This window comes from Paroedura picta, chromosome 11 (assembly GCF_049243985.1).
Source record: "Paroedura picta isolate Pp20150507F chromosome 11, Ppicta_v3.0, whole genome shotgun sequence".
Taxonomy (NCBI): domain Eukaryota; kingdom Metazoa; phylum Chordata; class Lepidosauria; order Squamata; family Gekkonidae; genus Paroedura; species Paroedura picta.
The window spans coordinates 46,502,884-46,528,480 of record NC_135379.1 but is presented as its reverse complement, the minus strand read 5'-3'; the positions used below and the strand labels follow the sequence as shown (position 1 = coordinate 46,528,480).

Below are 25,597 nucleotides of genomic sequence, written 5' to 3'. Positions count from 1 at the left end.
TACAGTCACCATATGGACTTCATGCTCAACCTGTCTTGTCTAGAAAGAACTGTAGTACAGATATTTATTTCCCCACTGCCCCTCAATTTTTCTAAAATGATTCCCAACCTATTGTTAGTGCCTCTTTAGATGTTTCTGCTACATCAATTTCTGTACAGAAATCCCAGTGGAAGGACTACACAGTTGCCACAATAAAACAACTTTCAAATTCCAAGAAAAGCATCCTCTTAACCATAGTAATCTGCATAAGACAGAAAGCAGCAACATTATTTCTGACTGAAAGCTATCATGCAATGTATGCTTGGTACTGTTTAAAGCAGGGAATCCCAACCAGGGCTCTGCGGACCCCTGTGAGTCTGCAGGAGAGAAAGAGGGTCTGCTGCTTTTCCTCTCCTGCCTAAATGGATTTGGTTATAAGCTAGGGAACTGGCTGCCTACTCCTGGAGGGCTTGATGGGTAGGCTATCGGTGTAAAGATCAAAGGGAGGAGTGTCAGTTGTGGCATAGTATGGCGGGGGCCTGGGCTGTCTTCTCAGCTCCTGCCCTTCTTTCTGGCCTACATGCAGACAAAACCACCATAGTGGTAGTAAAGGTAGGGGGAGGGAGTGAAAGAAGGGTGAAAGGTGCAGATGGTTATCCTTCTGTGGGGCATGGCCAGTTGACATCACTTCCAGTGATCCTCAAAGCCTGAAAATGTATTTCAGGGGCTCTTCCATGGTCAAAAGGTTGAAAAAGACTGATTTAAAGAAACAAGTGATGCATAAAGTGAGGTGTGTGAATCTTATGTATACTTCCAAACTTCATATAACTTGATGCAATATTAGCTATTAATTATTCAGTGGTACATGCTCCATTAAAAGGTCATTCAGAAAAACTGTAGTACATGTTGGGATTATGCAGAGGAAACAGATGAATCATTTCAGTGCTGGTACTGATTTTAAAGTCAAGAAAAATAATTAAAGATACTGAAAAAAATATAGAAGAGATGCCGAAGATTTTCTGCTTGCCCATACAGAGACTTTGCAGAATTCATCCTTTTTTACTTGTAAAACTCACTTCAATGCCTATAAAGTGAACAACAGGGCCATCTATTTCAATGAATGTTATTTGATATTACCTCTATTAGTTCATCTCTTTGGCGCAGGCCCTCTTTTAGTTCATCCACCTTATGCTGCAGAACAGAACACATGTGTTTCTGCCTTTCCAATTCCTATATTAAGAAAAAAAGCAATCATCTCTAGGTTAGTACCGAGTGTAACATTAGCTTAATATATACTACTGAAATAAAACAAACTTGCTTGTAATAATATACATTGTCTGCTATTACTCTGGTCCCATTGTTCTGTACAATCCTCATTTATAATCCATTATGCATTATAGAATCATAGACTTGGGAGTGGCCATACAGGCCATCTGGCCCAACCTCCTGCTCAATGCAGGATCAGCCCAAAGCATCCAGGATAAGTATCTGCCCAGCCATTACTTGAAGACTGTCAGTGAGGGGGAACTCACCACTTCCTTAGGCAGCTGATTCCACTGCTGAATTACTCTGTAAAAATGTTTTCTCTGATACCTAGCTAGTACCATTCTACATGTAGTTTACACCCATTACTGCAGGACCTATCCTCTGCTGCCAACAAGAACTTTTCCCTGCCTTCCTCTAAGTTAGCGATCCCCAACCTGTGGGCCACGGACCACATGTGGTCCGTCGACTAATTGGAGGTGGGCCGCGAAGGACGCCTCCCCCCCCCCCGCCCTTTACAACACCCTTCGGTGTTGTAAATTGTCATTGTCTCCCATCACTCCCAGATGGGACTATCTCGTTGCAGAGAAACAAGCTCAGGGTTCCCATTGATTTGTCATTGTCATGAGTTAAAATTTCCATGAAAATAAAATGTTCCTTATGTTCATTATTGTGGCGTGTCTTATTTTGATGTTTAAACATTACCATAGCGATCAGAGTCAGAGAGCGTTAGGGCAGTGGTTGAGAGTAGAGGAGTAAACTACCCCCCCACACACACACACCGGGCCTCAGTAAAATTGTCAAGTGTTGAGTGGTCCCCGGTGATAAAAAGGTTGGGGACCACTGCTCTAAGTAACAAACTTTAAGATACTTGAAGAGAGCCATAATGCCTCCTCTCCACCTCCTCTTCTCCAGGCTGAACATACCCAAGCCCCTCAGCCTTTCCTCATAGGGCCCAGATCATTCTTGTCACTCTCTATTGAACCCTCTCAATTTGGTCCACACCCTTTTTGAAGCTAGGACTCCAGAACTGCACACAGTAATGCCTCTTCTTCCATATATTTTCTAGCAATTAACTAGGAATGTAGATGTAGGAGTTTCAAATGTATATTGCTTTATGGCCTGTTCTGATTTCTCTCTGCTTTCATGCCCCCCCTCCTCAATCTATCTTCTAGTGTGCTGGGGAGGGTGGGCAATGGCCTTGAAGTGGAGATGTGTTCTCATATCATGGCAGTTGCGTGGGTTTTTGAAATTCTCCCGCTTAAACCAGGATTCCATCGGGAGGGGGTGTGGGATTGGAGAATATATGCCAATATTTGTGGGCCAGAACTCAGCTCTGGCAAAGTATTGATCTGATTTACTTGCCTGCTTTCTTATAAATCAATCTTTGTACCAAATCAAGGATTTGTTATTGAGCAATCTGCAGAAACCTCACAAATGCCTTCTCTGTCTGCATGAAAAGTTCAAGCTGTCCCTTTTTTGTTGCCCATGCTTTGGGTATTGCTATATAGGTACCTGAAGCCTCTTACTCTTGGTTCCATTTGACCCATTCTTCTCAAGTGAGCCACTGCTATTTGCTCTCCTACATTAGAATCCTTATGTTGGATGTCTCCTTCCCTTTGTGGCTTCAGTTTAAAGCTCTCCTGATTCCATGATCTTTTTCATACAATCTTGTCAATTACATTAAAAAAATCTATCAACAAAGATTCTCGCCCCTTATGTGAAACATCTACATAAAGAGCGATCATCTTTGTTCCCCCCTCCCCCTCCCCTTACTTGATGGCAATTTCCCCTGGCCGCGCTCATTCTGTGGAGGGAGGCCCGGCTTCGGCAGCACAGTGGGGGCGGGGCCAGCCCAGCAACAAGCATGATGGCTCGTTGCTGAGCTGGCCCACCCCCCTCCCGTCTCCCATGACTGCCCTCAGCTTCCTCAGAAGACTGGCGGCAGCGATGCCAGAGCATTGAGCATGCCTCAATTCTCTGGCGCCACTGCCCATCCACTGGCGCAGTCCCTGGGGGCAGGATGATGAACGTCACATTCGTCTACTGTTTCCGTTTGGGGGACCCTGCCAGAAGATGTTTCACCTCAAAAATATCAGTATGCAGATATACAAGTTTTTTTTTCATTAGCTAATCAAGACACATTGTCAATTATAGGATTATATAAACTACAGGTACCTTAGATTTGTCTCCATTTTCCCTGTAGTATTCGGCTAACTGCTCCTCTCTTTCCTCAATGACATCCTTCAGAGTATCCAACTGATAGATCAAATTGTTTTTCTCATTATCCAGTTGGGCATTAGAAACCATTGCTTTCTTGTATTTTTCTTCTACTTCAGCAAGAGACTCCTAGGTAAACAATGGACACCTTACTATTAAACATGTATAATGTTCTATACAAATAACACTACTTTTGTTCTTTCAGTATAGTAACTCATTTTGCATTCAATTAAAAATAATAATACGTGTAGCCTTTTTCTTTTTGCTTGACTACATTATTCTGTCCTACTTTTACAGCATGTGGCATCTGCAGACATGGTTACTATAAAGACTTTTTCCTCGCCAAAAAGGAATCTTTTACAATAATTATTAGGAAATGATGGAAGCGCCTTATTAATAGAGTCAAGAAGTTTGCTAGATATTATCTAGCAAGTATAATTCATAAATATGAATGAAATAAAATTTATAAGGTTCCTATTACAGAAGTACATTCTGATCAACTTAGTAATATTTTTATATAATAAATTCAGATATTTTTATTCATACTTAAGCAGTTACACTTTCCTTATGAATGCACAATGTGCAATTTTTATGAGCGCTTTTATACAAGAGACTGAGCACTATCAGAAATCATCTTCCCGTGTTACAGTATTACTTGGCTCAAAAACACAATTCAGAGAGGGGTCAAATGTTATACCCCAAAATGCCCCAAACATTTTTGCTCCAAACAAATAAACATCACATAGCAGCAGCATAAAAAATTATGAAGGTCCATTAAACATCTACAAGGCATGTATACATGATTAGTAAGTAAAGGGGAAGTGACAAATGCAGGTGTGAGAGGACTAAGGTGGACAAAAGCAAAATGGTTAAAATACTAAGCAAAGCAGAAGGGGATATTTCCAGTGCCAAGTGCATATTTAGTTTGGACACTGCAGGAGACAAGAACAAGGCCTGGTGCATAAGCTTAAAGACGCTACAGATATTCAATAGCAGAACACAGCAGCATAATTATAAATGTACATCAAATTAATTAAAAAATAACCTTACAAGTAATCATTACTATCTAATCAGTGAAGCTAGAAATGCAGGGAAATTAAAAGGATAAAGAGGTAGGTATGGTATTTTATATTAGACACATTCATGTACTATATTTCTCAGGAACACATTCACAGAGACTAGGTATTCTTATACTAGATAAAGAGTAAGTAGGCTGCCATATTGTATTTCATGAGCTATAATTCAGGTTATTACTAGGCTTGTGTGCTTTGGTGCACTCTCCACGTGTGTGCATGCACCGCTGCTGGCGCTACCACTACCCCCCATGCCACGGCGCTGGCCACCTTGGCTTGAATGGCCGCCAAAGTGCACAAGCCTAGTTATCACCACTTTCCATCTATTTATCCACTCATCATTGTTTGGTGAACTGGTAGGTATATTTCTAATATCTAGTGATGCAGGGATTAATTACTGTGGGGAGGGAACTTGGCGTAGGAGGTGAGTTAGATAATCCTCTCTTGGTGGAAACATGGGGAAGGAGGGTCGGTTGGGTGGGTGGGGGCCTGTAGTGGGGCCGGGATCCCAACGATCATTGGCCAGGGGCGCTATTGTTGGGGGAGGAGGTTGGACAATAGAATGGTTGGGAGCACTGGTGTCCCATATAGCAGTGGTCCCCAACCTTTTTATCACCGGGGACCCGTCAACATTTGACAATTTTACTGAGGCCCAGGAGGGGTAGTATTTTGCTGAGGGACGTCGCCGCTGACTGAGCCCCTGCTCCACTTGCTTTCCCACCGGCGCCCCTGACTTCCCGCCGCCTGCTGGGGGGATGCTGCCAGAAGCAGCTGTGCAGTGCCACGCCAAGGGGGAGCCCCAGCTATGGCAGCTGCTGGAGAGCACCAAAGGTGAGCTGGCAGCAGAGTGGCAGGGCAGCCGCCAGGGAGGAGGACAAGGAGGGCCGCGGCATGGTACCAACTGATCTACGGACAGCTCCTGGTCCCCGGACCGGAGGTTGGGAACCACTGCCATATAGGACCGTGGCCGTGGAGATATGGACCAGCACCCTGGGTGTGGTCAGTCCCCTAATAACCTCCGTCCCATCCCCAGAGGTGTGAGGGTGGAGGCAGGGGAGGGTCCGATCTTCATCTTGTGCAATGCAAGGTCAATTAAGAACAAGGCCTCTACTCTGCAGCACTCCTTTGTAGAGTCAAAGGTTGACCTTGCTTGCGTGACTGAGACCTGGGTGAGGGAAGGTGACTCAGTGGCCTTGAAAGAACTAGCCCAACCAGTTTACTCAGTCCTACACCAATCTCATACCCACAAGAGGGGAGGGGGGATAGCAATTGTTGTCTAGGAGGCTTTCTCCTACAGGGCTCTCCCGGTGCTGGAGATCAGTGGGATGGAGTATGTTGGTATGGACTAGGTCAAGTGCTTGGCCATCTGGTTGGTATACTGTCCGGCCAACACACCACCAGATAGCCTGTCACCCCTGCTGGAGGCGGCAGTCGCCTGGGCTTTGCAGTATCCCAGGCTTTTGATCCTGGGTGACTTCAACATTCATGCGGATATGCCGTCTTCAGGACTTGCCATGGACCTGGTGTCATCCATGGCAACACTAGGGCTCCTTGCTGGGCCCACCCATCACACTGACCACATGCTCAACTTTATCTTCAGTGCTGGGGTAGAAGTGGATCTGGATGCAGCTTTGGCTGTGCCTTGGTCAGACCACTATGCCCTGCGGGCCTGGCTCAAGATACCACCCCCTCCCCAGTTGGGCAGCGGGCGCATTTTTGCCTCCCCACTGACACTTATGGATCTACTTGGTTTTCAGAATGCTCTGCGGGACCCGATGCCTCCTGGAGACTCACTGATGGCCTTGGTGGAGGACTGGCAGTCCCGCCTGACAGCCGCCATAAATAAGAGCACCCCCTAAACGTCCTCTCTCCCCTCGATTGAAACGGGCCCCTTTGGTATACCAGGTTGCTCCGGGAGAAGAAAAGGGAAGTGAGACAACTAGAGTGAGTGTGGTGGAAGACTCGTGACGAAGCTTCAAGAACATCTTATTGCATGCTTATGAGGGCGAATGAGATGGCGGTGAAAGTGGCAAAATGTGAGTTTTTTGCTGTGGAAATCGCGTCTGCAAGCTCTCGCCTGGCCCAATTATTTAGGGTAGTTAGGTCTCTTACCGTCCTTAAGCGGTGCCAAAATTCTAGTCAATTGGAACTTGGCTGCGATGTATTAGCGAGCTATTTTGCGGATAAAGTCTTGTCGCTCCGCAGTGACCTTCCCGTCACACTTAATACAGTAAATGAACTGGAAGCCTGTTGGCCACCTTTGGAGGTGATGTTTTATGGCTTCAGGAGGATCTCTTTATCCGAAGTAGACAAGTTGGTGGGGTCGGTTAGTGCAACCACTTGCCCCTTTGATCCCTGTCCGTTTTGGCTCCTCAAGGGAGATGGCCAGAGGATAGGAGGCCAGCTCAGGGACATTATCAATCTCTCCCTGGGTTCTGGTGAGTTCCCTGAGCAGCTGAAGGGGGCTGTGGTTCGACCTCTCATTAAAAAAACTATCGCTGGACCCACGGTATCCGGCCAGCTACCACCCAGTGTTGCATTTGGTGTTCCTGGGCAAGGTAGTTGAAAGGCCTGTGGCAGACCAGCTCCTGGCATCCTTGGAGGAAACTTCGGCACTCGATCCATATCAGTCTGGCTTCCATCCTGGCCATGCGGTGAAAACAGTGCTGGTCGGCCAGATGATCAGAGGATAGATAGAGCGCTAGTGGCCATGCTTGGCGCAGATGAAAAAATGCTGTTCTGGCTACCTTTGTGTGACCTTTACTATCAAATATCACTGAATGGGGGAGATTCTTCGGTGATCTGGCTTCAGGTATGATTAGCAAGTGCCTGGCTGCATGCCGTGTTCCTCTTGCATTGGCACCTGGGGAAGGTAGGCTGGGCATAGCAGAGGGATGCCTGATTTTTTTTCACGTTCTCCCATTATTACTTGTCAGCCCTTACCACCTGATGGGGACTTTCAGCCACTAATATTCACATATTTTGCAAAAAAACACCCAGATAGATTTGGAAGGAATAAGTGAGGGTGCTGCATAGAAGAACCAGGAGTACTGGCAATCTCCTAAAATCTGGCATAGAAAAGCTTCTTAGGGAACAAAATGATTCTGGCAATTAGTATAAGGCTTTAGGGAGACAGGGTGGTAGCATCCAGCTACATCTCAAAGACAGTAATTTCCTGATTGTTCAGTATGCAGTTAAGGAAATGCCTTATCAGCATGAATAGGTAAATGGGAAGATTATACTGAATCAGCTATCTTATTAAGAGGCTTTCCTCATTAAGCATATCAATCATATTGTATTGCATAGGTTTCCTTACTGCAGACTGGATGGCAAGAAGAGGAGTAGGTTTTTATAACCCACTTTAAGGAGTTTCAAAGTGGCTTATAATCACATTCCATTCCTCTTCCCACCACAACCTTTTTGTTGCCGTGGACCGCTGCCATGGGGTGGGGGGAGAGGGCGACCTGGGCCCCGCGCATGCCGCAAACACGTGGCAGTTTCGCACATCTCCCCCCCTCCCGAAGCAAGAAGCTTGCCGGGCCGCAAGCTAATTGGCCGTTTTCGGCTGCCGATTTGCTTGCAGCCTGGCGAGCTTCTCGCTGCAGGGGAGAGGGAGCCGTGGCCCAGGGGTTGGGGACCACTGATCTAGGAGGTAGGTGAGTCTGAGTGAGCTCTGAGAGGACTGTGACTGGTCCAAGGTCACCCAGCTGGCTTCATGTGGATGAGTGGGGAATCAAACCTGGTTCTCCAGATTAGACCCCAAACACTCTTAACCTCCATGCCACATTAGCTAGTAGCAGGAACAGGCCAAAGATAGCTGCTGCTTCTAACAATCCTAGATGATCAGCAAGCCTTTTGTAAAAACATTATTCAAATACGCATTTAGGTCTCACCTCTCAGGGTTGCCAGAGCAGGACTTCTAGAACTATTTTCTGAACTTTGAAAAATTTATTATAAAGTTAGTGTTTAACCAAGTAAATGTTTTGGTAAAGAAGCCAACCAGACAGCATTTGGTTTGAAATGAAATACTGTTCATGTAGGTGCTAATAAAACTATTAGCCATTAGGTTCATACTACACAAATACATCAGATATCCGATAAACTTTTAATATTATTTACTAGAACACATTTTGTATATATTATGAAATCTCACTGTCCTTTTCATATAACAGTTTAAGCACAAGCAGATTTAGTCAACAGCTATATAAATGAAATATAGTCCATTTTAGGATTTGCAGGTAAGGCACATGCTTCAAAACAAAACAAAGTGCTGTGTTAGTAAAGCTCTGTTAGTGAAACCAGCAAGAACTCCATCACCAACATATTACCACAGGAAAGCATGCTTTGGATAAACCCTGATACCTTTAGTTCTTTAAGGCCCTGCATGTATCTCCCCTCTACATCTTGTATCTGGTCCTTAAGATCATAGATATCCTGCAGGACATAGGAATGAACCACTGCATGAGAACATTAGGAAGAATTTACTATTACACTGTGAGATTGAAAGAAAAATAAATTGGCTTGACCCATGTTTCAGTGTAACAAATTATGTAAGAGTTAAATTGTTTTGTTTCTAACTTAAGACATGCATTTTTAATTTAACCTTTGCTATAAATAAATATCCAACATTTATTATGTTTGCAAATTTAAATGTTAATTGCCTAAATTTCAATCCTACAAGCTATTGTCCAAAAAAAGAGTTGGGCTCCAAATTTAAATTATAACGTATTTTACTTTTTTATAAAAACCACTATATTATGGTCTATTACACTGAAAATATACACATTGATAAGGACAAAAGAGCAGCCCTGCTGGATCAAGCCAATGGTACATCTTAGTCCATCATCCGGTTTCACACAGTGGCCAACCAGTGCCTCTGGATGGCCGACAAAAAGGCATAGAGGCTGAGGCCTTCCTTTGATGTTGCCTCCTTCCTGGCTTTGGGATTCAGAGACTTGGTGCCTCTGAATATGAAAGTTTCCCTCAGTCGCCGTGGCTAATAGCCATTCACAGACGTAATCTTCATAAATTTTAGACCCATTGTAAAGCTGTTTATTTCTGTGGCCATCACTTCATCCTCTGGCAGCGAATTCCACATTTTAATCATACTCTGTGTAAAGTAGCATTTTCATTTGTCCATCCTGAACTTACTGCCCATTAGTCTGAGGAAGAGTGCTTGCACTCGAAAGCTCATACCTTGAATAAATCTTTGTTGGTCTTAAAGGTGCCTGTGTACTCTGATTTTGTTTTGTTTTACTGTCTAGTTTTACTGGATGCCCTTGTGTTCTAGTATTTTGGGCAAGGGAGGAAAAAAAATTCTTTGTCAACTCTCTTCGTCCCATGCATAATTTTATAAATCACTATCTTGTCTTGCAAATCAGTCATCCCTTTTCTAAACTGAAACATCTCACACTTTTCAGTCTTTCTTTATAGGGAAGGTGCTCTAACGCCCTAATCATTTCGGTTGCTCTCCTCAGTACTTTTTCCAGCTCTGCAATGTGTTTCGGGGGGGATACAGTATCCACAACTGGACACATTATTCCAAAAGAGCCCTTACAAATCTAAAAATTAATTTTACTCTTGAAGAAAAGCAGTCACAGTGGCTGTGAAGGAATAGGACAACAGATGCCTGACAAATCGTGTTCATGGAGTGAGAGACAATTTTTCTCTAAGATCAGGGAGACAAAATGACCCTTTGAAACTGGGAAGACTCAGGATAGCTCCAAGTGGCTATATGGCTATAAGTCTGCAGTACAAGATGGAGGGCTACATAAAACTTCCTCATCACAACAGGTGATTGGTCAACTGGGACTTGCAGGAAGAACTCAGCCAAATCCAAGATGGATGCAAAGAGTCAAAATGATCAACTTGGTTTGGCAATGTGCACCAAGGGAGAGGAAAGGGAGAAGAAAGCCTGATGCCCATGTCTGTTATGTTACGCTACAGTAAGCCCATTTCTCAGAGGAGAACTGTGGATGTAAACTAATGGTCACCAAAAAGAGAGTATCTTGCTAATCTTACTTTGCAGCACTTCTAGCTGTGCTCTAATTAATTCCCATTTATCTCTGTTTGGCTTAGATAGTCTCCTTTCTTTCCTTTAACAATATGGCTCTTTTGGCCACAGCCTTAAGCCTGATTGCATGGAGAGAAGGAGTGGGAGGAACTCACTCCACTTACAAATGCTTTTTAATTTTAAGCTGGGTTGACAAAAGGACCTGGTGATATATGGGTCCATATTTATTTTTATGTTGCTAGTCTGCCCTTCCCAGAAGTCGGATTACATCATATAGAATACACAATTTAAAATTAACACAATTTAAATATAAAAGTTTTAGGTATTAAAATGTAAACACATTTCTAAAACTACAAAAAGTCTGCTTTGCCTGCTGCTGGCTCCTTGCCTAGAGGCCAGCTATTGTTCAGATGTTACACTAAGGCAGCTTTCTCAAATTTTTTACTGTTGAACAATCCCTGAAACATTCTTCAAGGCTTCAAGAAACCCCAGAAGTGGCGCAATCATACAGAATATGGTTGGGAAGCAGAGCTGTGTACAAACCCACCAGCCCCCCCTTCCCACCCTCTCCAGGCCCATCACTGGCCATTTTGAGAGGAGGGATTGACATGACCATATATGGTCACATCATCCAATAAATGTTTAGCAATTTATATAAATAAAATTAACTTCCACCCATTCAGGAAACCCTTCCAGGGCCATCAAGAAACCCCAAGGTTTCATTAAATCCTGGCTGAGAAAGCTTGCACTTAGGTCATAATCCTAGGCATGATGGAGCAGTTTCATCTGATTAATACATTTTGTCTATAGTTATAAAAGCATTTTTAACCTTTAAGGAAGCTTGGTAGCTACTGATTCACTTAGCACTAACTTATGCACCTAGACACTCATTCAAAAATACAGGAAACTAGCCATGCTAGATAGGCAGCTCTGGATGAGGGAGAGGAGGTTTGTCCCTACACCATCATGTGCTTACTGCCCCCCCCCCGAGCCCCAGGGAACTTAAGGGGAACTGGGGGCTAGAACACCCTCAGTGGCAGCTGGCTACAGAAAAGGGACCCCAAAATCTTAGGAATAGAAAGTGAAGGGGAAAGGAGTATACATATACAACCACAAATTACTCACTTGCTGAAGATAGTCAAGAGGGTAACATGACAGTGGAGATGATTTTAGCAAAACAGGTTTGTTCTTCTCATTTATCATACGGACATCTGAAGCAAGTGATTCTGAACACCAAATGAGTCTTCAGTTATATTTCAAGCCTATTTTGCTTCTCAAAGACTACAAGAAAGTAACTCTTTAGGCAACCAAAGCTTACTCACCCGCAATTCATTTAATGAGGTATCAGGATCTACCAAACTGCCAGTATCCCCACTTCCTCGTCTAGATGAATTTCCACTCAAAGGAGTTGCTGAATTACGAGATGATGGCTGGAAAAAAGGTACATTATGTTAAAGTTCCTGCATGCTTTAATACCTTATTTGACAAAAATTATCTAATTTTCTGTATGCTTTAATATCTTATTTGACAAAAATTATCTCAGAAGCAGGGTTTCCAAAAATGACGTTTTTTATCAAATAGGTTCATAAGGTAAGTTGGCAGTCCTTCAAGTATACTGGTCTCAAACCATATAGGAAATTAATTATCAGAACCACTCACTTGAATTGTTCCCAGAAACAAATTGGGAGCCAGTGCAAATGGATCAAGATTGGAGTAATATGATCCCCATGGCTCACTCCAGTTAACATCCATCGTTCTGTACCAAACAAGGATTCTGGTGAACCCTTGGGTTAAGCAAGAACTCCCCAAGACTTACATGGCCTTTCCTAGAAGTTCAGATGGCTGATGACATCACTAGATATCAGTGAAGCCTACTTCCCCTGTTGTTCTACAGGCCTAGTCTCTTTCTCCACAATGGAAATGGGAAACAATTGACTGATTAGCTGGTTCCTACATTTGTTATCCACAATCCCCTGCTACATGTGTTTTAGGAAAACTAAAGCACTGAACATAGATGGGGCTGGGGAGTGCTGCTGGCAGACAATTAAGTGAAGCCCTGCTATGCTTCTGCAGATATCTCATTGTTATTTTTCATATTGCCATTTGTCCAATACTTTAAAATTACCAGTAACAAAAAGGACTCAATCTGTTTAAAAACTCACCCTTACATAGAAGTCAGAATACTGCTTGTCACACTTGTCATCTTGCTGAAAAAGAAGAAAAGTTTGTATATTAAATATTAAATATTTATCTTCATTACAAATCTGGATACTGAGCTGCTTCTTAATCTGAGAGAATGCAAAGCCAGATCAGCATTAAAATGCAGACATCTTAAACAGAAGATTCTCCTCTCTTCTTTTCTCCATACATGACCAGAGAACTTGCTTTAAAGTCAACACTGCAGAAAAGCTAACAGCCCTATACATATGGGCTACCAGTCCTACAAACCACTGTCAAACCCTTAAATCATGATTATGTTTTTTAAGGACAGCCTTTTATCAACGTTATGACCAGGCATATATTTACCAAATCCATGGAATATTACATCAGTGTAATAAACGAAGGAGCTGAGATTCAAATGGCAGTTGTTTCTTGGGTACCATTTCATTTTCAACACTTGCAGTTACAATTCAGGAAGGCAAGTTATCCTGCTTCTTAATGAATAATCTGGCTCAAATAGTGCTTTACACTTATTGTAAAACAACCCAAAACAACTGAAAAAATTCACAGCTTAAGTTTGCAAGTTACCTTGCATACATTATGCACATCTGGACCAGGACAGAGGTGGCCAGGCATGCATAGGGGCTTTTTGGGCTTCACCTTCCAAGAGTAGCTCCCACGTTCCCCAAGACATCACCCCTGAGGACTGAGAAGCCTGTTGCGTGGTATTTCAGAAGGCACGAAAGGATGCCAGCAGATGGAAACGAAAAATCAGGAACTCACAAATGAGCATGGGCCATCTTAGATCCTGGTTACAATTAAGAGTTGTGCTTTGGCAAAGCAGATACCAGGCCACTGCTGATGAACAATCTATAATTATATTATAAGCATGAATCAGACTGTCCTGCTCACATTTGTTTTTAGGGGAGCAGTTAATATTTTAAGCAGAAGTCTCTTGGCATCATCTAAGTGAATCTGATCTGGGCCCCTTAGACCATATTACTCCATTCTTGAGAACATTTTTTAAAGAAATGTGACCCAGCACACTTATGACTCAAAAATTGGGTGTGGACAGCAAGAGTTCTTGCTTTCTTTGTCTTGTACCTTAAAGATACAAGGGCATGGGGGACATAGAAAATGACTATTTTTTCCAATGGTAATTTTCATTATTTTTTACAGAAAAACTAAAACATTTGAGTGATTTCCCCCTCCTTTAAGAATGAGTAAAATGCTTCTGAAGGTGATTTTCCCCCATTTAAAATGTATAGCATGAAAAAGTACGTGGGCTTTCTCAGTTTTGGGAACGCTATCGTACAGACAAAATATATTCAAGTTTTTTTGCTAAAATATAATTTGGGGAGCAATTAATATGACATAATTTATTTACTAATACATTAAAGCACTAGCTTAATATAAAAAATGCAGGCACCCCTACCTATTGAGATTCTATGAGAGTTTGTCCAAATAATACACCTTTTGTTCTATATTCTTTGTTTTCTCCTTTCTACTTTTACCTTTTCTGCCTCTCAAAGGACAAAAATTAAAGATACATGTACTGTGGGAGCACAAGGGGCAGCAGTTTGCAAATTATTGGGTATACCTATAATTTGTCTGATAGAAAATGTCCATCCACACTCTCTGAGATGCCTGGAAATTTTACATCTCTAGTCACAGATGAACTGACTGTGCCAATCTGACTGAGGACTACAGCACTGTCCTCCTCACCGTGAATGCTAACTAGAATTCACAATTAATCAGGACTTGAAACCATGAAATAAGTGCACAATGACGGTAGCAAGAGTATTATGTCTATACCCCCACATGAAGTATTTTTCACCATGTCCAAGATTAATTTAGTTTCACTATGGTAAGCATAACCCTACCTCCCTTCAGAACTCCAGATGGGGGAACAGACTGTCATACAAGTTTAAATACAGCTCTTCTGGATTAGACAAGTGGTTCATTTACTCCAGCATACTGTTTCACACAGTGGCCAACCAGCTGTTCTGGTGTGCCACCAAACAAGACACAAGTCTTCCCTTGAGAAAAATTTATTCACACAGAAAAAGTAATCACTTGAAATGATCCAAGATCTAATAATTCTGTAGTAAATACTAACAAACTAGCCATCAACATGTCACAACTTTAAAAAAACAGCAGCCGCGTGTCCTTCTGAAATTTCTATTCTTATACAGACAACCACACCTTGAGTACATCATTCCACAGTTACACATTGCTGAGGGATTATTGTCCACCTTCTGTATTCATTTACTCTATATCTATTTTAGAAACAAGGTGTGATTATAAGCTGTCCATTCTTTTTTAGGTTCCATAGAATACTTACATTCTGATCCTATGCATGTTTATCCATAAATAAGCATGTGCAGGATTTTATGCACCCCCTACTGAGCAGAGCAGTTCACCTACTGAGCAGAATATAAATGCTGCAATTTAAAAATGGGCATTGAGTAGTGCAAGACCCTGTGTAGCTCCAGATTGCTGCTGAGCAGGGCTTCCAGTGTTAATGAGCGGCCACCTTTGCACACAGCTCAGAGGGAATACTTCATGTAAGTTGGATACTGTATTTTGAATAAGTAACTCCTGTAATTGCACTGATAGTGACAAATAGTACCAAATCATGTTTGCTGCTAAAGCCAAATATTAGCACAATGACGGCAAAACTCCCCAAAGACAAAGTAGATAACCATTATTAAAACAGCGATGACATCAGCACAATGCTAATCACACTCACACTGTTCAAGTCTGGAATGCTGACATCATCCAAGTCAGAAACAATGCTTCCCCTACGATTTGAACGGCTGAAATAATCAGCTGCAGTCTCACTATGATCTGAAAAGTCAGTTGACTTCAATGACAAAGACAACAGATGGAGGGAGGGGAGGAAAAATGGATTGAATAAAACATTTCAATTAAAAATCAGAATATTTGTAACCAGAAACAGTTACATCTGAAATGAAAATTATGGATACACTGTGGAAAACTGGAAAATCACAAGTATATCCTAGAATAGAACAAAAGTCGCAAAGGAGAAAAGACAAAAATTATAAAGCCACAAATAGGTTGGCTGTAGATGTTAGTTGCACACTCAGCTAGAAATCTGGGTGTGATTTTCGATGCTTCCCTCTCTATGGAGGTACAAGTCACAAAAGTAGCAAGACTAATGTTTTACCATCTTCACCAACTACCTCCCTGGCCCCAGAACATAGCCACAATTATCCATGCAACAGTCACCTCAAGACTGGACTTCTGTAACTCGCTCTAAATCGGCCTACCTCCAGAACCTGCAACTAATCCAGAACACAGCTGCCAGAGTCCTCACAGGAACATCTAGGAGGTCCCATATCTGGCTTGTGCTCTGACAGTTGCACTGGTTTCTCGTTGAATTTTGGATCAAGTTTATGGTCAGGTACTTACCCATAAGGCAATTCACAGTCCGAGTCTGAGAGACTTTCTACCTATACCCCCTGAAGAACTATCCATTATTCAACCAACCAGCTGGTGATCCCTAGCCCCAAGGAAATACATCTGGCCTCAACCTGGCCATTTTCTATTCTGGTCCCTACCTGGTGGAATGAGCTCCCAGAACACATCCAGGCCCTGATGGAACTAGCACAGTTCTTCAGGGCGTGTAAAACAGTGCTCTTCTGCCAGGCTTTTGGTTGTGGCCAGTGAATCAGATCTACTGCTCTCCCACCCCCCATCGAAGCCACCTCCAGACTGTAACGTAGTTCTAAGAGCAGAACGCTAGAATGGCTGTCTGGTTGATGCTGATAAAGTTTGCACAATTTAATTTTAGCTAAACCTATTTTATTGTATGTTTTAATGTTATGTTTATATGTTGTATATTACTCTGAGCTGGTTCGCTGGGAGAGCAGTACGGAAATCAATCAATCAATAATAATAATGGAATGAAACAAGGTAGTCCATGCTGTGGCGACATGCACTCTTCACAACATTTTCCCTACCATTTCTTATATGATCACAAAGAAGCAAAACGTTCTCGCAGTTACCAGACTTACTGAAACACAGCCATGACACCATGATAATTTTGTAATTATAAACACAAGAAAATTAAAGTCTATAAATGTATGTGTTTTAGTAACAGAATATTTGTTTGTTTATTTATTTGTTTATTTATTTATTGTTGGATTTATATACCGCCGTTCGCCAAAAAAGATTATTACAATAAAAAGATGGCATTCTATTCTGTAACTCTCCCTGCTTGCTCAGAGAGAGGTCAGACATTAGTTCCGTAAGAGAGAGAGGAGAGAAAAACTGGCCAATGGATTAGGGATCTTGGATGGAACCCAGGCTCTGCCCTGGCCTCAACCATACACCTGGCGGAAGAGCTCCGTCTTATAGGCCCTGCGGAAAGATGGTAGTTCCAACAGGGCCTTTAGCTCCTTCGGGAGCTCATTCCACCAGGTTGGGGCCAGGACCAAAAAGGCCCTGGCCCTGGTCGAGGCCAGGCGAACCTCCCGGGAGCTCGGGACAGTCAGTAGATTCATACCCGCAGAGCGGAGAGCCCAGCGGGGTGCATAAGCAACCAAGCGGTCCCGCAGGTAAGTAGGAATAGTAGAATAAGTTAGATATTGAAAGTATCAGGAAATTCTAAGTTCACTTACAAAGTCACAAAAATTTACTTATTTTTCTGAAAAGACAACCATGAATCCATGAATATAGGATGACCCTCATAAAAATGTAATAGTGGCAACCTGGGGGAATTGGAGCTGATGGGGGTGGGGGGTGGGGGATGGGGGGAGAGACTGAGGGACCAGACCTCAATAACAAGAAAGGTGGACACATGGCGAAGCCTAGGACTGGTATAAGCAGGCACCCTATAGGAAAAATGTGGCCAGGGGCGCTCATGACTGGGAATAGGTGGCTGATATGTGCCACAGGTATGTGAGGGGGAGGAATCTGTGAGGGCATACTGGGACCATCAGCTGGAAGATTGGAGGGTCAGAGAAAAAAGATGAGGGCAATTAATGGACCAGGTACTTAAAATGGTGGTGCAGCAAAGTTGGGAAGCAGCCATGAACTGCGACTGAATAGGTAATATGTTTTGAACAAGACTGCATACCTGAGAGTGCTCTGGCCTACCTGAGATGCAGTGGGAGTTAAATGCTATTTAACTTTGCAAACTCAATAAAGACAAGGAGGAGATGTTGCTTTTTGCCATGGAAATTAAATCCCAACCCAGCTTGCTGAGGGCATCCTCACTGCACCTGTGCCTCCCTGCTCCACCCCAAAAGCCTGGGAATAGTCACGCAGAATTTTTAAATTATTACTGAATGTAATTTTAACTTGTAAGTGAATGTAACATGGCACCCTTGCTTTTTTGCTTGCATACCTGGGGGGAGGGAACAGTTTTGCATTTGAATAAATACAATAATTTATTAACATTTATATAATCACTACAAGAAATGTTATCTCTGTCTTTACACATACTTTTTTTACTAGTAGTGAAACAGCTTTCATTATGATGGATGGACTTTTTACAAGAGGGTGCCAGAGTAACACATACTTCTCAGCTGTGAGACACAAGTGCCATGCAACTCCATTTTATGCAATAAAATTAAAATACTTAATATGTACACACAATGTGATCAGTGGCAATCATTTTATTAATCTTGCAATCAGGACTCCAGTATTCCACATGCTATAAGCTGATACTATTAGAGCATAGCAAACACATAATACATATTGTGCAACCCGGCTCACCACACTATCCCTCCGCCCTTGCATGGCACGATCTGATGATACAGTGCTCCCTGCTTCATCATCTGTAAACTAAGATTCAAAGACAGGTAATTAACTAAGTTTCAATTAGATAAGCTTTTGACTGGATCAAATGGATTTGTATATAATATTAGTAACACATGTGTGTATTACAATATATAAAACCAACTCAATATGCTGAGAAATGCTATCTTCATGACACCCCAAGATTACACTATTGCTTAACAAAATGTTCCTGATTCCAATGGGTACAAGGTATGCAGGGAAACAATTTTATAGGATGAAGACTGGGGAAGCAGTATCTCTCTTTGTAATTCACATAGTTATAACGTAGCCCAATGGTCCCCAACCTTTTTATCACCAGGGACCAGTCAACGCTTGGCAATTTTACTGAGGCCCGGGGGCGGGGGTAGTCTTTTGCCAAGGGATGTCGCCGCCGCCTGAGCCCATGCTCCACTTGCTTTCCTGCCGGTGCCCCTGACTTTCCGCCAACTGCTGGGGGGTGCTACCAGCAGTAGCAGCACAGTGCCACACCAAGGGGGAGCCCCACCCATGGTGGCCACTGGAAAGCACCACAGGTGAGCTGGCAGCAGAGTGGCAGGGCAGCCTCCGAGGCAGCAGCCGGGGAGGGGGACAAGGAAGAGCCGTGGCCTGGTACCAACTGATCCCCAGACCGGTACCCATCCCCAGGCCGGGGGTTGGGGACCACTGACGTAGCCCATGCAAGATCCCTATCAATAATGCAGTATAGAAATTATGGGCAAGTTTTGCTTTGACTCCAAGGGTGGGTCCTTTCTTTTTCCTCTTGGGTATGTCGAGTTTCAGCTAATTTAGATGTTCACTTTAAAAGTAAAAATAACTTTTCCTTTCTAATATAATGTCCAGAATACTGCAGTTAAAATTTGTGAATGCTGGAGGTCAAGTACAATCCAACACTTCAGAAGGCCTGCAGAGCAGTCTGAAAGGAATTCCTGGTGGTTCACTTGTACATAAGAATAAGATATCAGATAGCATAGGCAACTGCACATATCACCATAAAGCATAATGAAGCATGCTGCTCTTTAAGAAGGAAACAACAGGACTCCATGTGTTTCATCTATCCTAATCCAGTTGGTTAAAAAATTGGTTCAGGATGGGTAAACAGGTGCAAGGGGGCACACAGAAGCTTTACATTCCCCATAGCTGTCCAGTAAGGGGAAATGAGTGAAAAGTTACAATTTATGGTGGTTTTTTCATGCATAGAAAATATATGCATGCAAAGGAAATATCATGGCTCCTTGAGCCTATGATGAACAGTAACCCAAAATGCTATCAACCCCAGTTCTTAAGACAGTTTGTATAGAAAGGAGAAGTTAAAGCACCCTTTTCCTACCTCCTATAAATCCCTTAGTAAATCCCTTAGTAAAATGACCCTTAGTAAAGAGCCTCTTGTGGCGCAGAGTGGTAAGGCAGCCGTCTGAAAGCTTTGCCCATGAGGTTGGGAGTTCAATCCCAGCAGCCGGCTCAAGGTTGACTCAGCCTTCCATCCTTCCAAGGTCGGTAAAATGAGTACCCAGCTTGCTGGGGGGTAAACGGTAATGACTGGGGAAGGCACTGGCAAACCACCCCGTATTGAGTCTGCCATGAAAACGCTAGAGGGCGTCACCCCAAGGGTCAGACATGACTCGGTGCTTGCACAGGGGAAACCTTTACCTTTACCTTTTAAAGTGACTCAAGTACCAGTACAACACAGGTAAAACAAAGGTGGTGATATGTTTTACACTTACTTACACACTAGGTTTTTTCCAATTCCCATGTTAATTTCACCAGAGATTTTATGTCTATTACTTTAATTATGGTTACAGTATTTCTTACAGAGGGGTTTTTGTGGAAGTCAAATGTTCACAAATCTCCAGAACAACATGCAACTTACAGTTTTTGTTCAAGTTTAATCACTTGTAATTCTCAGTTGTCTACAACCCATATATTCCTCAGTAGCAAAATTAATGCAAATAAATAAAATAGAAGAATAGTAGTCACAGGAGGGAAACCTCAAGACATGCAAACAAACAGAAGCCTCTCACCACTGGACTACTTCGTGCTGAACTTGTTCTTGAAGAATAACTGTATTCAGAAGGCTAAAACCAAAAGCGGAAGTGTTTGATTTTAAAGCTACTAACATAAAAACAAAAGATTTTATAAACTCCAGAAAAAAAACCCTGTAAACTTACAGTATAATAGCTATGTGAACTATGCAGTCCATCACCACACAATGACGCCTAGAGAACAAAAAAACATGTACAGTACTTTTGGAAAATGAAGGTCATATCTGTGTGCCCTTTGAGCAGTCTCCTACTATGCAACTGAACAGCACCTTTTTCAAAATGCAAGTATTTATGCATAAAAGCTGTATTTTAGCCAAGCAAAAACTCATAGTGTAAGCCTACAACATTGAACAGGGTGGTTTGTCTGTCAAATGTATCTTCAAAAAATCTTACTATATCAAAATCTGACAACATAAAAACATCCAAACATTTATGTTTTAATGATATATATTATGCATAAACAACCAAGCAGCAAATGAAATATAAACTTATTTTTTCATGCAATTTAGTTTTCAGTCACAGACAATACACTTAATCTAACAAATTCTATTAAAGCACTTAATGGACCCCTACAATTCTTTTTGCTGAACATCTCAAGATACTGTAGAAAATACAAATGGTTTTTGCTTAGCGGGTCTGTGATTTGCACATAGACACACAAACTAAGCTCTCAAGCAGTAACAAGGTATTTTCTTGACCATATATACTGGAAACTTTCACATTTTTATGGATAACCATGATATAAAGTTCCTGTCACAAAGAGAGCAGCAATGTTAAAGGTTTGAAAGGCCATATGCAGTCAGGGCCTTGAGTACTTAAGAAACCACCTCTCTGCCTACATCCCCCAGAGAATGCTTTGCTTCACAAATACTAACAAACTGGTGATCCCCGGCCCCAGGGAAGCTCATTTGGCCTCAACTGAAGCCAAGGGTTTTCCAGTCCTGGCCCCCATTTGGAATGAGCGCACAGAAATGATCAGGGCTCTGCCCAAGATAAAACAATTCTGCAGGGGCTGCAAAATGGAGCTCTTCCACCAAGCCTTTTGTCAGGGCCAATGAAAACACCACCAATTAGAGACCCAGGAGATCCTCCCTCCACCAAAACTGTACTCAGTAGAAACACAGAGTGACACCCGGAAATACTCCCAAAGAATACTCCCAATTATTGCAGATGTAGAATTGTAAAGTTTAAATGCCCATCAAATGTTAGAAACGTTGTAAGTTACAAGTTATGTATATGTTGTGGTCTCCGTTTCATGTAAACCACCCTGAGCTGCATGGGAGGGCAGTATGTAAGTATAATCAAATCAATAACTGCAATTGTGAATTTTCCTTGCTCTTTTTTCCTACTAGTTTCAACAAGGGAAGGGCATTTTTTTCTATAAGGATGGATACATTTGCAAAAAATATGACATTCTAAAAGCTTATGAACCTTCCTATGTTTAAGTAACTGCTTTTGAAAAGAAGAAATCAATACAACTGGAGCCTACAGAGCCATTTACCAAGGTCTAACCTTCCAGGTTTTGATCAAAGAGTCATGATTATCTTAGGAAGCTTTTTTTTCCAGTAGGCAGTACAACTGGCTCCCAATGGTAGATTTTTGTCTCAGTACTGTAGTAGGCAATATTGAATAGGCTTTTCCCATCCTCAAGCTTTATCAGCTTTAAGAGCTCCTAGGAAAACAGGGTTGCACTTACCTGTAACTGTTGTTCCTCGAGTGGTCTTCTGTGCAATCCCACATGGGTTCTGCGGAATCGCAGGCCTACCTCGGAGAAGAACCCGCAAGCTATCTTAACCACAAGCTGGCTGTAATATTTGTGAAATATCAGCCTAAGGGGAGCAAAGTCCAGGACACCTCTGGGTGTCCGGCCTGTGCTTCCACCTATAAGGGCCAATCCAGGCGCATCTGGCTTTGGGCTGGCCCCTGGAACGCCTGCCCCAGAACCTAGCCTGCGATTCCACAGAACCTATGTGTGACTGCATAGAAGCCACAAAGATGAACTAAAGTTTTTTTCATCTTTATAGGAAATAAACCTTCTCTTCATAAAAGACTTATAGAGAAGGGAGGGGTTGGCAAAGCCACCCATGTACTGTTCCTTTCTTTTCCTGGGGCCTTTCATTACTACATCTTCTGCCTCCTTCATCCAGTTACCCCACTTCAGTTTTCATAGTTCTTGGAACTTCTTCCTACTGAGCTTTACATAGTGAAGCCTCATGTCCTTGACCAGAGCTCCTCCTCTGAAAAGAGTTGTGTGAGGTTTTTTTTCATCTGTGTGGCTGAGCCTTTGTTTCAAATCATAAAATAAGTTTGATTCAAACTTTCTATTACTGCCTGTAGCGAAATACTTTCCAGATCACATCAATTCAGTCAACTGCTGCCACAGAAGGCAGCATCACTAGTACTACAAAATTCCAGTGAGTCAAGAAAGACAAAGCCAGGAAAAATCTACATATACTTCATGCATGTAACTATTTTCTCCTTTGTGAAATCAGTATTCACTGTTCCTTTATGAGTTGTCCTCATGGCATTCTTAAAGCAGCAGAAACACAACAAATATGGAGAGCCACAATCTGTGGAGTATTACATGAGTCCTAGCTATTTGACAGGTTTCACAAGAATTAAAGCTGATACAAGTTTTGGAAAACAGTCTAGACCAGCCTGCAAATCTGATGTGCCTTCAATGTATACTGGCGAGAATGGGTACAACAGGACACAACTCAGCACCCAAAACTCCCATCCAGCAAGAGCAGAAATAAAGCTTGAGTCCCATGCACATACAAAATTAGCACAGGCTGAAGTACAGAAGTTCTAGCATATGTATTTCCCATTTGACAGAAAGGCAAGCCATCTGATGTGACTCAACTTTTACACAACAGCAGTAACACCAAATATGTCAAACAGTCTGCAGTTTACATAAATGTTTACTATCTCTGGGATATTCTTTTACACTCAAAAGTTTTCCAACACCATGCTCTCAAGCTCAAATAGCCTTAGGGCAGCAAGCTGAAGGAAACCATGCAGATCTGTATACAAACCAAACTGGCACTTCTTATCAAACCAGCATTTACATCTGGAGACACCTACAGAAGAAGAGGTGGGTTTTGTTTACATTTCAGTCTTTACTAAATCTAAATGTAGACTTTTACATCATGTTGTACTAACCCTGTAACTCTTAGATGTTGCCAAAGGATCACTGTAGAGAGAAGATGACTGTGACAATAATAAGAGATTGTATTACTTTTGACATTGTACAAATGAAGCACAACATACTTACAAAAACAAGTGTTAGTATTATGACAAGAGTGGTAAAATAAAAACGTGCAAAGGAATGACTCAAACTGGAAAACGGTATCAGACTAAAATTCCTTCAGTCCGCTGAAAAAGGATTTACTGATCTTAGAATTGATGAATGATAATAGATCTGCAAAATGAGTATGCCATCTAAAAACCAAAATCTTTACAATACTAACCACAGTTCAAGAATCTTATTATCCCTCACAGTCCTATGAATCATGCAAAGAATGTTAACTTTGCAGATAGACATACATTAAAATCATGTTTTAATCTCCTGTCCCAAAATCTGAAGGAATTTTGTAGGTGCACACACGGTGGCTTTTTCATTCTCACCACCTCTTCACTGCAGCTCTACCCCAAGGTCTACTTTCAGAACTGTGTGATACTTGAAAGAACACTCCAAAAAGTCTTAACATCAAATGAACTTCCAATGTGAACAGCAATGCAGAAGTTTAGTAACTATATTATTGCAATATACAGGGAACTTTAACCAAGCAATGTTATAAAATAGTAGATGAAGGTCTCAACTCATAACCTATACTTCCAACCCTAACTTGATTCACACAATATGCAGAACAAAAGGAATCACGGTGCATTTTGCAATCTTGTAAGTCCACAGTCAAGTAAATGCTTTCTTGCTATGGTGGTGTTAGTGGTTATGTTCTAAGTTTTAATTAAGAAAAGGTTCTCTCAAAAGACTTCATTCTCTTAACACGATAAAATCAGACAAACCCGAGGGTGATAGGTAGAAAGTGGTTTGCTATGTCTAAGGCTGCTGTAATTTCTTTGGTCATGATAAAATCCACTCTGTCAAAAAAAGAAAGCACATATACACTGAAATAAATATTGTATTTTGCTCCAGTACACAAGACACATGCAACTATTTATGTTCTAAAAGAGTGAAGTAGCATTAAACTTAGCCCAGAGAAAAATTTATTGTAAGCATACTAATATGTTACAAAATTATCCTCAGACTTACTACGGGCAGCTTACCTTATTTAGCAAGATATGGTAAATGTTTTGTATTAACCAAAAAGTATCAGCCATTTCTTATACTAGACGAAATGTTCACTAATTGTATCTAGCTACAGAATATTTAAATAAGGAATTTAGTCATATGTTAAAAATGGGAAATTAACTGCCATAAGGTTTTTATTAATGGAAGCTGAATTATAACCAGACTAACTAATGGTGTTCCTTATAAAACTCAGTGACTTGTCAGCTACCAGTTGCAGTTACAATCCATAATTAGTTACAGTCCATAAAACAGGGTTGCACTTATCTGTAATTGTTGTTCATCGAGTGGTCTTCTGTGCAGTCAACACATGGGTTCTGCGGAATTGCAGTCCTGCCACGGAGAAGAACTGACAAGCTGTATCTTTAACAGCAGGTCGTTGTTAATAAAAGGCTAAGGCCTAAGTGGGCGGAGAGTGGGTGGGGCCAGTCCGAATAAGGGCCCAATCGGAAGGCGCAAAGCGCCTTCTGATTGGGCCCTCACCAGGACAGTCCAGAAAGTGATGGGCGTGAGTACAGAAGGAGGCCTATCCCCTGGGCCCAGAAGCACAACCAGGGCCTCAAAGAGGCCCCAGGTGTGCTTCTAGGCCCAGGGGAAAGGCCACCGGGGGGAGGGAGGGGGGAAGGAGACCTTCCCTCCGGGCCCAGAAGCACACCCGGGGTGTCGAAGAGGCCATGGGTGTGCTTCTAGGCCCAACGGGAAGGCCAGGCCACCGCCGGGAGGGAGGGTGAAG

The 25,597-nt window shown here is 42.2% G+C and overlaps 2 protein-coding genes across 21 annotated transcripts in view; one reads left to right on the top strand and one right to left on the bottom strand.

Annotated features, from left to right (window-relative positions):
• The window catches only part of MLH1 (mutL homolog 1), a 43,895-nt gene extending 34,137 nt beyond the window's left edge, over positions 1-9,758 (top strand). The window contains exon 21 of the mRNA XM_077303907.1: positions 6,293-9,758. The gene's annotated coding sequence lies outside the window, so the exon portion shown is untranslated. The remainder of the gene's footprint in view (positions 1-6,292) is intronic.
• Positions 1-25,597, bottom strand: part of LRRFIP2 (LRR binding FLII interacting protein 2) — a 72,488-nt gene that overhangs the window by 9,093 nt on the left and 37,798 nt on the right. For 7 of the 20 annotated variants that reach the window (XM_077303910.1, XM_077303918.1, XM_077303920.1 and 4 more), the window contains 12 exons: positions 24,582-24,656; positions 23,718-23,765; positions 23,591-23,635; positions 20,682-20,729; positions 20,535-20,588; positions 18,454-18,522; positions 15,461-15,574; positions 12,711-12,755; positions 11,871-11,978; positions 8,898-8,969; positions 3,421-3,591; positions 1,117-1,209 (listed from right to left, as the gene is read on the bottom strand). In XM_077303910.1, coding sequence (XP_077160025.1) covers positions 1,117-1,209; positions 3,421-3,591; positions 8,898-8,969; positions 11,871-11,978; positions 12,711-12,755; positions 15,461-15,574; positions 18,454-18,522; positions 20,535-20,588; positions 20,682-20,729; positions 23,591-23,635; positions 23,718-23,765; positions 24,582-24,656 — 942 coding nt within the window. The remainder of the gene's footprint in view (positions 1-1,116; positions 1,210-3,420; positions 3,592-8,897; positions 8,970-11,870; positions 11,979-12,710; positions 12,756-15,460; positions 15,575-18,453; positions 18,523-20,534; positions 20,589-20,681; positions 20,730-23,590; positions 23,636-23,717; positions 23,766-24,581; positions 24,657-25,597) is intronic. The other 13 variants (XM_077303923.1, XM_077303926.1, XM_077303927.1 and 10 more) reach the window with 4 other exon arrangements.